This window comes from Synchytrium microbalum (genome assembly GCF_006535985.1).
Source record: "Synchytrium microbalum strain JEL517 chromosome Unknown SmJEL517_scf0010, whole genome shotgun sequence".
In the NCBI taxonomy this organism is placed as follows: Eukaryota; Fungi; Chytridiomycota; class Chytridiomycetes; order Synchytriales; family Synchytriaceae; genus Synchytrium; species Synchytrium microbalum.
In genome coordinates, this window is record NW_022158359.1 from 259,105 (window position 1) to 274,171 (window position 15,067).

Consider the following 15,067-nt stretch of genomic DNA (forward strand, 5'->3'; position numbering starts at 1 on the left):
GTTCACGGTTCTGTGGAAACGCGCTGGAGGGGTTCAGGCGCTCCCGTGACGATAAGCCGGACTTCAGATCAGAAGACAATGATGTTTGTTCCTCTCGTGTTGAGGCGAACCCTGGGTGCGTCGACTCAGACAGGCCTATAGACGACCGAGAAGGACATCGGAAAGAGGCTTGGTCGGTTGTGAAAATGTCATGAGCGTAGGTGTTCGAATTTAGTCCCAAGATATTGTCAAAGACTATAACGGGGACATCCAAGTCCTCACTGCTGTTGATTTCGTTCTGGTGGTGTGGTGCTGGCATTGGCAGAGAGTTGTGACTGCAGTTGGCTACGATGCCGATGAGACTACGATTAGAGGCGTTTCCTGCCATCATGGTGGTGCGTTGTTGGTGGCTCATTAGAACTCCAGAGGTATTGTGTACAGACGACGGTAGGGTTTTGTTCATCAATGCTGAAGTTTGTGCCTTGCTGTGATAGTGGGAAGATTTATGGCGCGGGGCTCCGACAAATGTGGTAGATTGTTTCGAAGACCGGTCCTGGACATAAATGGTTATAGCGTTCAAGAAAAACAGTTTTGTCATTCTAGAGAGGACGAGATTGTTCATAAATTTGTCCTTAAAAGTAGCTGAACGTATTTGACTTACCCATAAAGAGAAATGAGAAGGTACATAATCGCAGTTCCAAAGTATGGAGACTGGTTGAGATAGAATCCGAGAATGGCAAAAGCAGTAGTGAGCAAAGAACAACCTGCAAAGAGTGCCAATACGGCGGTCCAACGTAGCGCAGAATTGGGGTTACTTATACCGGCTCCAAATACTATGTTGAGCGTGGCAATATCGGCAATCAGAACGGATAGTCCTTGGAAGACACCAGGAAATCCAATCCAGAATGATACAAAGAAGGCAGTGGTGTTTGCCGTGCAGTAGGTTGTGAAGCAGGCGCCGATGAAACCGATAGTCAGCAAAAGGACTTGACTAATCCGCTTTCGGGTGGGTGTGTACCATGATACAAACGTAGGGTGGAACAATCCAAAACGTTCCAAGTCAGCGGACGCCCATAATGCCCATTGAATCTAGAAAGACTTGTCAGAATCATTCTCAAGTACAGTTTAAAGATACTAGATAGATATGCTTACATTGGTTTGAGCATGAGTGATGGCCTGCAGGACTTGTTCTGCCTGACGACTGAGGATCCCGCTAACCACCACAACCCAAAAAAAATTGTGTAGAATGTCGAGAGTGGTCGCCAACACGAGTATCTTCGCAAACAAGTGCCTTGTTGATCTGTATCGTGAGATGGCAATCCAACATGTAAGGAATGATAGGGCAAGCGTAATACATCGAATAGCGAGTTCACTGGGAATAACATCAACTCCATGAGCGGGAATTTCTTGTCCGATTGGGGTGCACAGACTCATCATTTAAAAGAGCGATGCAGGTTTGACAGATACACGGTTAACAGTTAATCGAAATTGAATGAATACCCAAAAAGTCTTCCTGTTGAAACGCAACAAGAAACAATCATGAGGGCCTGATAATTTGCGGCTACCCGTAACTGGATATACCCAGCCTTCAGCATGAGGATCAAATTAGTCACATAGTTCAAGTGTCGAAAGAAAACAGTTGAGGATTCCTTCGGAAAAATCAGTTTGATAGCCGTTGCCCAATCCTGCATAGTGACTCACGACGTCCGTCGTTCCAGGCAGGCAAGGTATCCATGGCACAATTACTGAGTAACCAAAACGGCTGCTTCTTAAACGGTTAAATGTAATATGAAATTTTCCAATTTTTGATACTATGATACCCTTCATTCCTTCAAATGATCTTCACTTGGAATGCTGAGTTTTTGTCTTCATGAAATATCCGGAGACCAAAGAGGCCAATAAAAGATGAGAGGATGGCTGAGGTTTGAAATATGTATCTTGATCTTGAGTATTTTTAGTTTCCAGGTGCGGTGTTTCTTTGGATTGCCTCAAAACTTGACTAACTTGAGCTTTTCAGGTTTTTGCGGCAAACGTCACCACTATTTGTCGTTGTGATTGTCTACTCGACACTGCCAATTCGACAGTTAATGCAGTAGAGTCTTGCTCCTTATGCTCCAAGTCCTTCTGCTCAAACACATCATCTTGCTTTTTCTCAACAAATTCAACAACACCAACGACCACAACCGAATTGACCGCTATACCATCTGAGTCTCCCCAGGAATCCCCTGTGGTGCTCGAGGGAGAGTGGAATGTCTCGTGCTTTCGTATGAAATTGCTATCAACGCGTTGTGTCGAGAGGATATGCTCACTCTCCTCGGTTATTAGAACGAGGAAGTAACAAGGACGAGGCCATAATCATAATATTCATAATCTCCGTATCCACTCTGTTGATTGTATCAGCAGCAAAACCGTATCTGCTACGTTTTTGGAAGGATTACCTCGAGAAACACTCATACAGTTTCTTACGCGGATGATACATGTGTACATTATCCTCATATTGCAAAATCCTGTAAATATATTTGCCAGTGTACACCATTCAATACTAGATCTTTGCCAAAATGATTTGGATCAACGAATTTGACTCGAGCTTCAAAGCGGTTGCTGGTATTTTCGCCACGATGGCCTGTTTCACAAAGCCTTCAACCACATCTTTAAGCCATGTTTCATTCGGAAGGTCGGTGCCTGTCAGTTCAAACGGGAAAGGTTGGTGTCAACCACAAAAACCATCAACTAAATTCATGTCATTCATTGGTACCTGAATTGCTTCCATTTTGTGGCCTTCGACGAGTCCAAAGTCATACTTGCGCAAGATCTCAGCTACAGCAAGCCTAGTCTCAAACAACGCCAGCTTCTCGCCTGTAAAGAAACAAGACGATTTCAGAAGGCGTCGTTCAGCGAACCGCGTTTCATCTTAGCGTTTACCAAGACATCTCCGTGGCCCAGCTCCAAATGGTATGTAACTCCAAGGTGAATAAACCTTATCGCTCAACCATCTCTCAGGCCAGAACTGGCTAGCCTTCTCGAAATTCCGTTCGTCCAAGTGAGTAGCATAGAAACACGTGAAGAGTTCTGTCCCCTTCTCCACGAAATGCTCTCTAGCAACACCCTGATCGTCAACCCAGTTGTATGTCAAGTCTTTGGCAGCAATTCTACCAGTATTTGGAGCTGAAGGCCTCAGCCTCTATTTATTGTACAATGAATCATTTTACGAAAAGCAACAATCGAATTGGAAAGTATTTCATCACACTTACCAATGTTTCCTTGACGCAGGCCTCCAAGTAAGGCATCGTCAAGAGATTTTCATAAGTCAGTGAGCCTTTGCCAACTGTTTGGATGACCTCCTTTCTAGCACGATCGAGCTTCTCAGGAGACATAGAGAGGAATGCCAATGTCCACCCAATAGAGGAAGCAGTCGTATCGTGGCCTGTACAGCAAAAAAGTGTCTGAATGCACATATCTAACAAAACGTTGAGCACAAATAGCAAACATACCAGCAAACACTTGAGTGATGAAATGTCTTTGAAAACTTTCCCTGTCGTTCTTCAAAAAATCTGGGACGGTTTCCGGGTTGGCCTTCAAACGTCTTACATATTGCGCGAGCATATCCACGGCTTCTGTTGGTACGCCATCCTTCAAGTACATATCATACCGATTCATGACAAGGTCACGCAATACCTGTAAGACAAATACGATAACGTAAACCTTCGAATGCATACCATGCATTGTAGACTCACCTTAATGTCCTTTTCATACTGTCTAACAGCTGGCGTTTTGAGGAACGAGTATTCCCAGTATCGAGATTCTGCAAATGGGAAACTAAAGAACACGAACAGTGAGTGGGGGCAATGCAGCAGCAAGATTCTCAGACGAGCTCACCGATCCATTAGGTGAGATAGAGCATGCTCCCAAGCTTTGAGAAAGAAAATGGTTACAATCAGCACCTTAAATTTATGAGATTCTGACGATGATTCAAACCTTGAATGTGAACTGCTTGACCACCAGTAGCCACAGAATTTGGGTCAAATCCAAGTAGAATGTTCACAATGATATCACTGGATGCGTTATAAAGAAGTCAGGAAGATTTAAGGCCCTGACAGCAAGAACGAAATAATACACACAATAACCACTCACAAAGTCAGACCATGTAAAGCAGGCTGCATTTCAATACCAGCTCCTTTTGGGTGATTCTCAGGCGACTTCAATTGGGTGTCCATCCATGTCAACAGCTTGCTCGTACACTCGGTGACAATAGGTGCATAGCTTTTTATGGTGCCCACACTGAACGAAGGATCGAAGTACTTTCGAACTTCTTTCTGTTCAATTCCATCTGCGGTATAGAGGTGTTAAACGAACTGCGGTTTGCCCAGAATGGACGCAATTGGTGTTTTTACTGACTGTCTTGAATGATAAGGCCTCCAGCGATATCACCAAATACGACCATAGTGTTGCCTACGTGGACCAATGGGTCAGCATCGCTGTGTTTGTATCATAACTCTGTAGATTCAACTACTTGTACCTCCACGCCCAAAATCATTCATATCATTCTGAAAGATCCTCTTGTTCATCTAATGATTTTAAAATTCAATATAGTCATTAATGTCGTAAAATGGAGTCCACAAACCTCAGGGTCACTCGTAATAACAAACTTTCTCCCAAGCAGAGAGAACTTGGCAACACCGCCATATTTCTTTACAAGTGTTAGCTGATACTCGAATAGCTTTTGAATATCACCGATATTGAAAAGATTTCCAAAGATCGGCACTAGATCATGATAATGAGTTGCATAGTCGGTCAAATGTTTGTTTGCATATTATGCCCAACGGAAGCTTGGAGGTACCTTCCCAATCTCCTTTAGCTTCACGGCGAACACTAGATCTACTCAACACGAATGTCCTCAATAACGTGTATCCAACAACTGTTCCGCCAACTGCAAGTGCCCATGGTGGCAGCTGTCTGACTTTGTCGGCCAATACTTCCATCGACTTTCGCACATTCTCCATGGCTGTAATGATGAGGTCGTACTAGGCAAAACGGCGATGAATCGCGAAACAATGCTCAAACTAATATCTGAAGTAAAAACGTGACGGTCGGTGTTACTCTACAATTCTGTTTTTCTCAAAGCAAAATATCGGCATTTTAAAAACAAGACATCTATAGCTTCTTGAGCCAGACTTTCAGACCATTACGTATACGTAATGTGGGTGCTTGTACCAAGTCGAGTACGTGGCCATCGATCAATCCGTAATCAAAATTCCTCAGAACTTCAGCAACGGCGTAGCGGGTCTCAAACAAGGCCAGCTTCTCCCCCAAACACTTTCTTGGACCAGCGCCAAACGGAAAGTACATGAATGGTGAATATTGGGAATTGAGAAATCTTTCGGGAATGAAATCGCTAAGACAGAGCAGCAGCTTTAGTCTTAAAATTTTAATTTTGGTAACAAGCCTGCAAACACTCACTCTGGATTTTCAAAGTTTCTGGGATCCATCATCGAAGCATACATGGTGGTTTGACAATCTGCGCCCTTGGGTATCCCTTGGCGACGTAAAACACCTTCATCGTCAACTAATCTGGAGTGTAAGCAGCCGAAACTCCTAACAAATAAAGGCTTTCGTTTGCGTACCCCATTCAAGAATAATGTCTTTCTTGGCGACCCGATTCATGTTGACAGAGCTTGGTCTTAAGCGCATGGTTTCCTTGATACATGCCTCCAAGTACGGCAGGTTTAACAAGTTCTCGTAGGTGAGTGGCTGACCCTTTAGAACCTCGACAACTTCTTTGCGAGCACGTTCCTTCTTTTCTGGGTGCATTGCAAGGAAGGATAGCGTCCAGCCAACGCTGGATGCAGTTGTGTCGTGGCCTAAATACCATACGGGTGTTGGTTGAGTTCAGCGAATAGTATCAAAAATGATACCAAATTAACAAAATGCCCCTGCACTGTAAGAACCACACAATAGCCATAATAACCGTACCTGCAAATACCATGGTCATAAGATGTCGCTGCAAGCTGCTTCGGTCATCTTTCAAATATGTAGGGACAGAGGTCGGATCGGTTTTGACACGATTGACGTATTGAGCGAGAATATCCACGGCACCCTCTGGCACTCCATCCTTCATATATAGATCATGGCGATCCATTACAAGGTCAGTGAGGAGTTTCAAGTCCTTCTCATATTGTCTCACAGCAGGCGTCTTGTAGTATTTCCAGTAACGCGTGATGGCGAGAGGAAATCTATTGGGTATGTTAGCCAGGCCGATTGACGTGGAAAGCGAGCGAATTGGTACCTGGACATTAGATGGTCCAGTCCACGCTCCCAGGCTTCGACATGTGGTGAATGACCACCAGTTTCAACAGAGTTGGGGTCAAATCCGAGTAAGATATTCACAATAATGTCACTAGTAAATATTGGGTAGAGTCAACAGCCAGATCAAAGGGCAAAAGAACAGAAGTTGAAGGATTCTCTTACAAAGTCAGTCCATGTAGAGATGGTTGAATATCAACTCCAGGTCCTTTGTGGTCTCTAGCATTCGATTCTTGTGATTCCAACCACTTGATGAGTTTGGATGTGCAGTTTGCAACATAAGGGGTGTAACTCTTGATTGCTGGAATGCCAAATGCAGGGTCAAAATACTTTCGAACTTCCTTCTGCTCAGGGCCATCTGAATGTTTGAGGGAAATGAGGATTGGTTGCATCGGTTCATTTTTCAAGCACGGTCACATACTGTCCTGCAAGATGAGGCCTCCGGCGATGTCACCGAACACTTCCAAAGTCTTTCCACCACGTCCAAAGCTATCAATCTCGGTTGAGTAGATCCTCTTATTGATCTGGAAGAGAAAAGTGACGTGTCAGTTTCAAGAGGGCGAGAACACAAATTTGGCATATTTCTAAGGTCAAATATAAACAATATAATTGAACAATAGACCGACGGAGCGTGTTGGAGTCAGAAACAAAGTGCCTATGTACCTCTGGCTCTGAAATTACAAATGCTGTATCTCCCATAATCTTCTGTCTCGACACCCGGCCGTATTTGCGAGCAATGTTCTTTTGATATTCAAACATCTTATATATATCTCCAATATCGAGCAGATTTCCTATAAAGAAGACTGTACGTGCGTGGTGTGAATTTTCAAAAACCAGACCGAGTTGTAACTGATTTCGAATATTTTACTTCCAGGATCTCCTTTGGCATCTTCCGGCAAATTGTTTCCAAGTAGCGCGTGCAAGATATAGAATCCAGCAGCAGTACCACCAACTACAATGGAATCAGACTTGTCAACATTCCATTCCAATGTTATGGCGTGCAGCAAATTGAAGACCAGACAAATAAGAAAGCAAGATCACAATTCGTTATCTTACCAGCTAATACCCAAGGAGGCAACTCCTTAACTTTGGTGAAGAGAGACAGCGCACCACTCTTGACTTGGTCGACGACCATTCTTCGACTTGAGGAAGATACGCAACTGGATAACTAAGAAAGCTCAGCAAGGCCCCAGGAACGTTTTGAAACAAAGGACAAAGTCGTTAAGCTGGTCTCTGTCGGTGAGTTTCGTTGACGGGCAATTCGAAATATGACTCTTGAAAAAACACCGATTGAACAACGAGGAAACCAAGTCAACCCAAAATGAAACCATGATTCATGATTACCATTGGAGATTTCTTCACACCTTGACGTGTTTGACGCGTACATCTTTGATGACTTTTTACATTACAATTCACTGACATGTCCACAGTGATTTACAACTAGCTGCCCGAGATGATGATGTTTGGCAAATTGCAAGCAGCATTCATGGCTCGAATACTTGCAACTCATTCAGCCACCGCTCCTCCTGTAATACTTCACCACCGAATCGGCAGCGCATTCTCTAAACGAGCTCGCCAAACGTTGGCCTTGAAGCAGAACGTGCAATTCTATCAATGTATCCATGCTGGTGATATGCCCGGAACGAGGTTGGCACTGTCTGAGTTAGCGGGGGGTTATAGGCGTGTACCTGTCTTGCAGGTGGGACGGATAGTATTGGTCGAGATTGAGGCTATTCACAATTGAGATGCAACTGGATCTGATCGTATTCTATTGCTCGTCTGCCTAGGTTGGCAGTGACGTATACTGCGGCAGTGATACAATAGCTTGGTACTTGGAAAGGCGACATGCATTCCCATCGCTCTTTCCGTCGAGTGAAAGCTCGGGCCCGCCATCAGATATAAAAAATGCCAGTATCGGAACCATATTGCACGAATACGTAGATCAAATCCTATGGCCTCAATTAGTGCCGTTACGGCACTCTTATAAACTGCCAGAGTCTCAGAAAGCAGATCGAGAAAAACTGTATAAAATGACTGGAGAAGAAGCTCCAAAACATCTATCTGACGCTCGAGCCGCTTTCGCTAAGTACTGTCATTTGCTGGCCTTCCAACTGGGCCCAAACAACTTTATACACAACACATCTGCACCACATTGGTCTGACCTCGTAATGAGTACTCCTGTACATGCGGTAGTCAATGGATGGAAGGTAGTAGAGAAGGACTCAGAAGTATCTAGTATATGGTCGCACTATGGTCGGATACTAAAGCCGTGGATGGAGCGTATTAATAGGGCTTGCGAGACAACGCATGATATAATACAACTGACTCCGGCAGATACATTGGGTGTTGCTATGAACTATCAGAGTCTAGAGCAACCAGGTATAATGAATTGTGGTGACGGTCTGCTAGTTGGAAATGAAGTGGAAGTGTATCCTGGAGGACGTGATGATATAGGGAAGAATCCAAAGGAGTTACCGGAACCTCCTGTACGTGGTCGTGTATACTCTTCGTCGCCTCTGCATATTACTTTGGCAAGGAAGGTGTCGCTCAGAGATGGAGATGGATTCAAGGATGTGCAACTCACGGTTTCCTTTATGAGGGGACGCCTCGCTACAAAGAAGCTAGGCGACACTACAACGAATAAATCGGCAACACCATCATCACCTCCTGATACTTCTACCAAACAAAAGCCATTCATATATCCTGGCGACTTGAAACGGTAGATTATCATACTCAAACGGTTATATTTGCATTATAGTAGCTACAAGCATAATATATTACAATTCAGTCAGCAGACGACAGCCTAACCTCTCTACTTGTTGATCAGCCGGAAGGTCAAGTTGATCCTTCCGGTCACACCCCTTTGTTTCGGTATCGAATGCTTCCAAAACTTTTGAGTCGCTCCTGCCATGACTAGCAAACTACCAGAGCTAAGTTTGTATTCAAAGCTTCTCTTGTCTCCAGCCTTAAGGTTCCTTGGAGTTTTGACTCCTTCTCGAGCTTTAAATATGAATCGTCGTTCAGCTCCAATACTTAGTGACGCTATAATAGAGTTCGGGCCCAGTTCCTTTTCATCGTCAGAGTGATATCCCTACAATGAGAACGAAGCGAGTCAGATACATACAGAGACGACAACATCACACAATTGCTGACCATATAGTCATTGCCATCACGGTAGTAATTACAAAGCACTGAGTTGAATCGTGCACCAGTCTCTGCTTCGATCTGTTCCTTGAGAGATATCACGAGTGGTGTCCAAGGGGTCGGCTGTAACAAAACACCAGAGTACTTGTAGCTCGCCGAGGAATCTCCCATCCAGACAGTCAATCGAGGTTCCTTGACGTCTTTTCCAAACATTTTTATATCTTTACATTGCCATGGGAGCGAGCTTATCAGGGCGCTGAGCACTTCAGTAGACCGCTTAAAGCTTAGAAACGTTGGGTTGAACAGGATAAGTCCCGTCGTTCGTGGCAGATATGTTTTGATCATTGATGGCGACGCGCTCGGTAAAATGGTATCTGAGCATTCGTTCAGTTCATCGTCAGGTATATTCGATTCCAAATGTACAGCTGAATCTGGATTCATTCGTGACAGTGGAGCTCCTGCTAAAGGTATATCTGTAAGTACGCGTACAATAAAAGTAATCATCTCTTTTCTAAGCTCACTCACGTCCGCCAATTCAAAAGCTGCAAACGTCCAGATTCACTTAAGCACATTTGATTGACATACCTCAAGAAAAGAGCTCCGTAGCTAAGAGCAAGAAGAATGGCTACCTCAAATCCAACAGGAAAGATCTCTCGAGAGGACTTTCGAAGGCAAAAGGACTTGGAAGAGAAGCGTAAAGCGTAAGTTCGCAGAGTTTACAGACATTGTTGGATTTTGAAGCATAGAACTGAATCTCAATATTATCATCACTTATAGAGGAACGATTCCTGCAGAAGTTGATCCTGAAACAGGCCAAGACATCAATCCGCATATACCACATTATATATCCAAGGCACCATGGTATCTCGACATTCAACATCCAACACTCAAACATCAACGGGCTCCAGACAAGGATGAAGGAACTATCTCGTCCTGGTATGATAGAGGTGCGAGAAATGGTCCTGCTGCTACAAAGTTTCGGAAGGGTGCTTGTGAGGTATGTGTTAACTGATGTGGAACTGTTTTCTGTTCGATCGCCGACATACGCTCGTCGAAAATCTAGAACTGTGGAGCTATGACTCACAAGACTCTAGATTGCTTGGAACGGCCTAGAAAGAAGGGTGCTCGTTGGACTGGACAGTACGTTTCAACGTCACCACCAATCATTTTCGTCCAATAAATCGCTTTAGACGAGACTCAGCTAACCCACCATATTTTGAAATTCAACAGGGACATCCAAGCTGATGAAGTAGTACAGGACGTACATCTAGGCTTCGAAGCTAAACGAGATCGCTGGAATGGTTACGATGCAAACGACCACACTCGAGTAGTAGAGGAATGGGAATTGATTGATCAAGCTCGTCGTAAAGTCCGTGAAGACCAACTCTCTGCAAAGCAAAACGAGCCCGTCGAAGAAGCAGACAAGCCCGCTGCAGACGATGACGATGATGACGATGATGCAAACGAAGGTGACGAAGACAAGTATGCCGATGCTGCAGATGCAGTAGGTCAGAAAGTCGATGCTAAAACCCGAATTACTGTCCGTAATCTACGTATTCGAGAAGATACGGCCAAATATCTACTCAATTTGGATGTCAATTCCGCATATTATGATCCAAAGACCAGGGCTATGCGTGAGAATCCGCTACAGGATAGTCATACGCCGGACTCTGTGTTCTTTGCTGGTGACAACTTTGTAAGGTATACTGGTGATGCTCCTAAAGTAGCTGCTATGCAAGCATTCGCGTGGGAAGCTGCTGATATGAGGGGCAAGGATGTCCATATGCAGGCTCTACCAACTCAGGGCGAATTACTGTTTAAAGAATATCAGAGCAAGAAGAGCACCGTCGCCGATAAACAAAAGGATTCTATATTAGCCAAATATGGTGGGGAGGAGCATCTACAGGCTCCACCCAAAGAGCTCTTGCTGGCTCAAACCGAACAATATGTAGAATACTCTCAAGCAGGTCGTCTCATTAAAGGTCAGGAACGTGCTACCATGAAATCGAAATACGAAGAAGATGTACTCCCACTTAATCATACTGCTATCTGGGGATCTTGGTGGCACGACTTCAAATGGGGTTATGCATGTTGTCATCAAACAGCAAGGCAATCGTATTGTACTGGTAGAGCAGGTATAGACGCTGCCTCGGCATCCGAACAACTCATGCTAAAAGATGCTCCCGACAAGGATGTAGAGGAAGAAGACGAACGTGCTGCGGCAGCTAGAAGTAGTGCATCCAAATCCCTTCTCGAACAACATAAACTCAAAGTCTTGAAGGAAATAATCAAAGATGATAAATCTAAAAAAGATCATGAGAAATCCAAGAAGGATGATGGAAAAGATAAAGATGACAAGAAAAAGGATGATAAAAAGAGGAAGGCCCGAGGTGAACGTATGGGTGAAGGTGATATTGAGATTGATCCAAAGAAACTAAAGGCTGCTAAAGAAGCTGCTCTGAAACGATCAAAGGCTGGTGATGATGGATATAATGCAGCCAAACCTGATGATACAGATGTCACTGAAGAAGATTTGGAAGCTTATCGCTTGATGAGATCGCGAGGTGACGATCCAATTGCTAACTTTATTGGCCAAGATGCTGAAGACGACGAATGATTTCGTAGAAGGAATTTGTAGTTGCAAACACACTGTAAATAGAAAAAGTAATACTGGAAACTATGATTGTCAAAGGAGCAGTGAAATGCTTTTATTTCGGGAAGCAGTGAGTGGATGATGTTATTGTTTGGTAAGGTTTCTCTATAGACGGTTCTTGACCCATTGTTCAAGCCCATCTTCAGCGACAAGTTCCTGAGCAGCGAGACCCACAGCTGGAATACTAAAGTCTCCTACATTCTTGATTTTCAATGTACCTGCCACCAAATCAACCGTAGCCTGCCAGCCTGTTCTCCTCGTCAACACTTTTTGCGAGAATTCCTTCTTCAGTCTAGCAACCAATTCAGGTGCTTCTAATACCAACAAGGCATTGTTCAATGCGTTTCTCTTGTATGTTTCGGAGAATGATGATGCTAGTACGAGTTTGATGCCTGCATATTTCAAGCATGTTGCGGCCTGTTCTCGGGATGAACCACTTCCAAAGTTGGAGCCTGATATCAGGATGTCTCCCTACATAATAAAAAATTCAGTCAAAGAGTTAACAATTGCTCAATGTGCCCTCTACACACATAACACGGACAAAAGACATTATACATACCTGTTTGACTTGCCCAGCAAACGCCGGATCATAATTCTCCATAGCTACACGAGCCATCTGATCCTTGGGTATATCATCTTGATACGTGTATTTACCAGGATAGATACCATCCGTGTTTAGATTATCGGCATCTGCAAAGACCAATTCGCCAGTGAATTGTCCTTCAAATCCAGGTACTGTGGATGCTGACGACGATGGTATAGCCGAATTTAATGATACAGGAGCAGCTACTGTCTCGTTTGTACCCACTGGGCGTTGTGCGGGTGAAAAGGCATGTGATGAAGATACGCGAGATGTTGATGAGAGAGGTGGTAGAGATGCTGGGGAGCAGATCTTTCCTGCTACTGCTGATGCAGCGACGACGGCTATATGTGATATAAGGTGTTGGATAAGCACGTGGAACTGTTTATTGGAGTTGATTGACTTGCCTGGAGAAGAGAGATATGCGAGTGCTTTGGGAGAGCCCATACGACCTTTGAAGTTTCTGTTGGTGGCTGATATGCCTACTTCATTGTCTTGTAACAATCCTACACCCAATCCTAGAGAAGCCATCTGTTGGCAAAAAAGATGAATCAAACCCAACCACTTGATGACAACTTGCCTATACATGGTCCACAGCCGGCTGGTAATGGACGACCACCAGCTTCTAACAAGACCTTCCAATCACCAGCCCGATCAGCGTCTCGTTGCACTTCAGTACTAGCAGCAGCAAAGTAGAATTCCACACCATCAGCAACTTTACGACCTCTAAATACATCAGCAGCAGCCTTCAAATCAGATGCTCTTGCATTCGTACACGATACCAAATATGCTTTTTGAATTTTGATATTTTGAGGTTCTAGGTCCGCTAATGGTTGAGCTACCTTGACAGAGTTAGGGCCCGATACATATGGCGATACAGTGGATAAATCTAGAGTGAGATGTTTGGCATAATGTGCGTCTGAATCGGCAATTAAGTGGTGTTCAATCATGGCTTCGATACGTGGTAGATTGAGTCGTGGATGTGTTGAATACATGTTCTTAGAGCGTTCTACGAGCCAGTCAGTGACTACCTGATCTATTGGGAAGACACCGGCAAGAGCACCCCATTCAGTGGTCATGTTGGCTATGGTCAGTCGGTCATCGACAGACAAATGTTCCACATCACCAACAAACTCTACAGCATGATTTAGTACTTCATCCTGATTAAACAGTCCACATAATGTTGTGATGACGTCCTTGCCCGTAGCACCAGGCGGTAGTTTGCCTCGCAACTCTACGCGGGCTACAGCTGGAATTTGCCACCATGTACGTCCCGTTGCCCAAATTGCAGCTGCATCGGTACGGACTATGGGAGTTCCTAGAGCTCCAATACCTCCATACATGTTTGAATGGGAATCCGAAGCTACAGTCAATGTTCCAGGGAAGGCATAACCCTCTTCTATGACTATTTGATGTCCAATACCTCGACCAGCAGGGTAAAAGTCGACTCCGTGCTCCTTTGCAAAGTTTTCAATGTTTTTGTACTTTTGCAGATTCTAAAAGTATTTGCATGAGCTTATAGTGCTTCGAGTCACAAACGTACAAAATAAGTGTGTGTGAAGTGCGATGTGATAGCTTACCTTTTCAGTAGTATTTTGGACATCATGATCTAGCGTAAATACAGGCTGTTTTGGGTTCTTGAACTTGGTAGCTCCAATACTCTTGAATCTACATGGAGGTTGTTTTGTGTGCAAGATGTGAGTAAGCCTTGTACATCAAAGGCAGCAACATATAGAAAATAAGGAATATAGTAACGTGTACTTGTAGAATATGATTACTTTGATATGACAGCACCAGTATTGTCATGTGTCATCACATGTTCAGGCTGTATGCTCACGAAATCTCCTGCTTTTACTCGTTGATTTTTCTGCATCCCGACTGCATACTGCTGCACAATCTTTTCGACCAACGTCTGTGGCGTGGCTGCCAACGTGGCCAATGTTCTACCAGCTCGCTTCATAGCGTTGACGGTTAATGCAGCTGCTCTTTGTGACGAAGAGTGTGGTGAGAAATCGTGACGATGGACGAAGATGCATGGGAATCACGTTCAATTAGTATAATTTTCGTTGTATTTTACGTTATAATTAGTCTTTCGTCCGTTTCAAACGTTACAGCAGACCTCTCTTTACGACGCCCTTTGACATCAGTCATTCGTGACATCACCCGAGTTATGGGACGTTGATGCAAACCTAGAGAACGATTTTGTCATCCAACCAATCAACGATCTGGCTCGTGCTTTAATTGCATCTTGAAGGCCCCCAAATTTCGACCTTGATTGGTAAATGCAGAAATTGCACGTCGATCCCTTCAAGCACCAGCAAGGAACTGGAACTGCAATCGTCGCATCGTCTCGCTAGAGCACCTTACAAGCTCTCGACAGTTAGGAACTGCTAGATCTCAAGTGGTCAAAG

The 15,067-nt window shown here is 44.2% G+C and overlaps 6 protein-coding genes across 6 annotated transcripts; 2 read left to right on the plus strand and 4 right to left on the minus strand.

Moving 5' to 3' along the window:
* Window positions 1–2,607: 2,607 nt before the first annotated feature.
* Window positions 2,608–4,979, minus strand: SmJEL517_g02413 (uncharacterized protein; the record flags this gene model as incomplete). The annotated part of the gene is made up of 13 exons (XM_031168341.1): window positions 2,608–2,661; window positions 2,735–2,835; window positions 2,902–3,160; window positions 3,231–3,403; window positions 3,471–3,654; window positions 3,714–3,795; window positions 3,856–3,889; window positions 3,955–4,031; window positions 4,111–4,306; window positions 4,375–4,428; window positions 4,496–4,544; window positions 4,601–4,740; window positions 4,817–4,979. The coding sequence occupies 13 exons, from the start codon at window positions 4,977–4,979 to the stop codon at window positions 2,608–2,610; spliced, it is 1,566 nt and encodes a 521-aa protein (XP_031025663.1).
* A 151-nt stretch (window positions 4,980–5,130) lies between these two features.
* Window positions 5,131–7,414, minus strand: SmJEL517_g02414 (uncharacterized protein; the record flags this gene model as incomplete). Its single annotated transcript, XM_031168342.1, has 10 exons — window positions 5,131–5,371; window positions 5,437–5,542; window positions 5,601–5,837; window positions 5,950–6,209; window positions 6,263–6,373; window positions 6,445–6,637; window positions 6,701–6,803; window positions 6,943–7,082; window positions 7,148–7,231; window positions 7,336–7,414. The coding sequence occupies 10 exons, from the start codon at window positions 7,412–7,414 to the stop codon at window positions 5,131–5,133; spliced, it is 1,554 nt and encodes a 517-aa protein (XP_031025664.1).
* Window positions 7,415–7,732: 318 nt separating this feature from the next.
* On the plus strand, window positions 7,733–9,002 carry SmJEL517_g02415 (uncharacterized protein; the record flags this gene model as incomplete). Its single annotated transcript, XM_031168343.1, has 2 exons — window positions 7,733–7,978; window positions 8,067–9,002. 2 exons carry the CDS (start codon window positions 7,733–7,735, stop codon window positions 9,000–9,002), a joined length of 1,182 nt encoding a protein of 393 aa, XP_031025717.1.
* Window positions 9,003–9,091: 89 nt separating this feature from the next.
* On the minus strand, window positions 9,092–9,927 carry SmJEL517_g02416 (uncharacterized protein; the record flags this gene model as incomplete). The annotated part of the gene is made up of 2 exons (XM_031168344.1): window positions 9,092–9,370; window positions 9,433–9,927. 2 exons carry the CDS (start codon window positions 9,925–9,927, stop codon window positions 9,092–9,094), a joined length of 774 nt encoding a protein of 257 aa, XP_031025715.1.
* Window positions 9,928–10,044: 117 nt separating this feature from the next.
* On the plus strand, window positions 10,045–12,040 carry SmJEL517_g02417 (uncharacterized protein; the record flags this gene model as incomplete). The annotated part of the gene is made up of 4 exons (XM_031168345.1): window positions 10,045–10,124; window positions 10,201–10,420; window positions 10,487–10,563; window positions 10,654–12,040. The coding sequence occupies 4 exons, from the start codon at window positions 10,045–10,047 to the stop codon at window positions 12,038–12,040; spliced, it is 1,764 nt and encodes a 587-aa protein (XP_031025716.1).
* Window positions 12,041–12,181: 141 nt separating this feature from the next.
* Window positions 12,182–14,816, minus strand: SmJEL517_g02418 (uncharacterized protein; the record flags this gene model as incomplete). Its single annotated transcript, XM_031168346.1, has 6 exons — window positions 12,182–12,547; window positions 12,636–13,174; window positions 13,219–14,152; window positions 14,237–14,324; window positions 14,435–14,641; window positions 14,734–14,816. The coding sequence occupies 6 exons, from the start codon at window positions 14,814–14,816 to the stop codon at window positions 12,182–12,184; spliced, it is 2,217 nt and encodes a 738-aa protein (XP_031025711.1).
* Window positions 14,817–15,067: the final 251 nt, after the last annotated feature.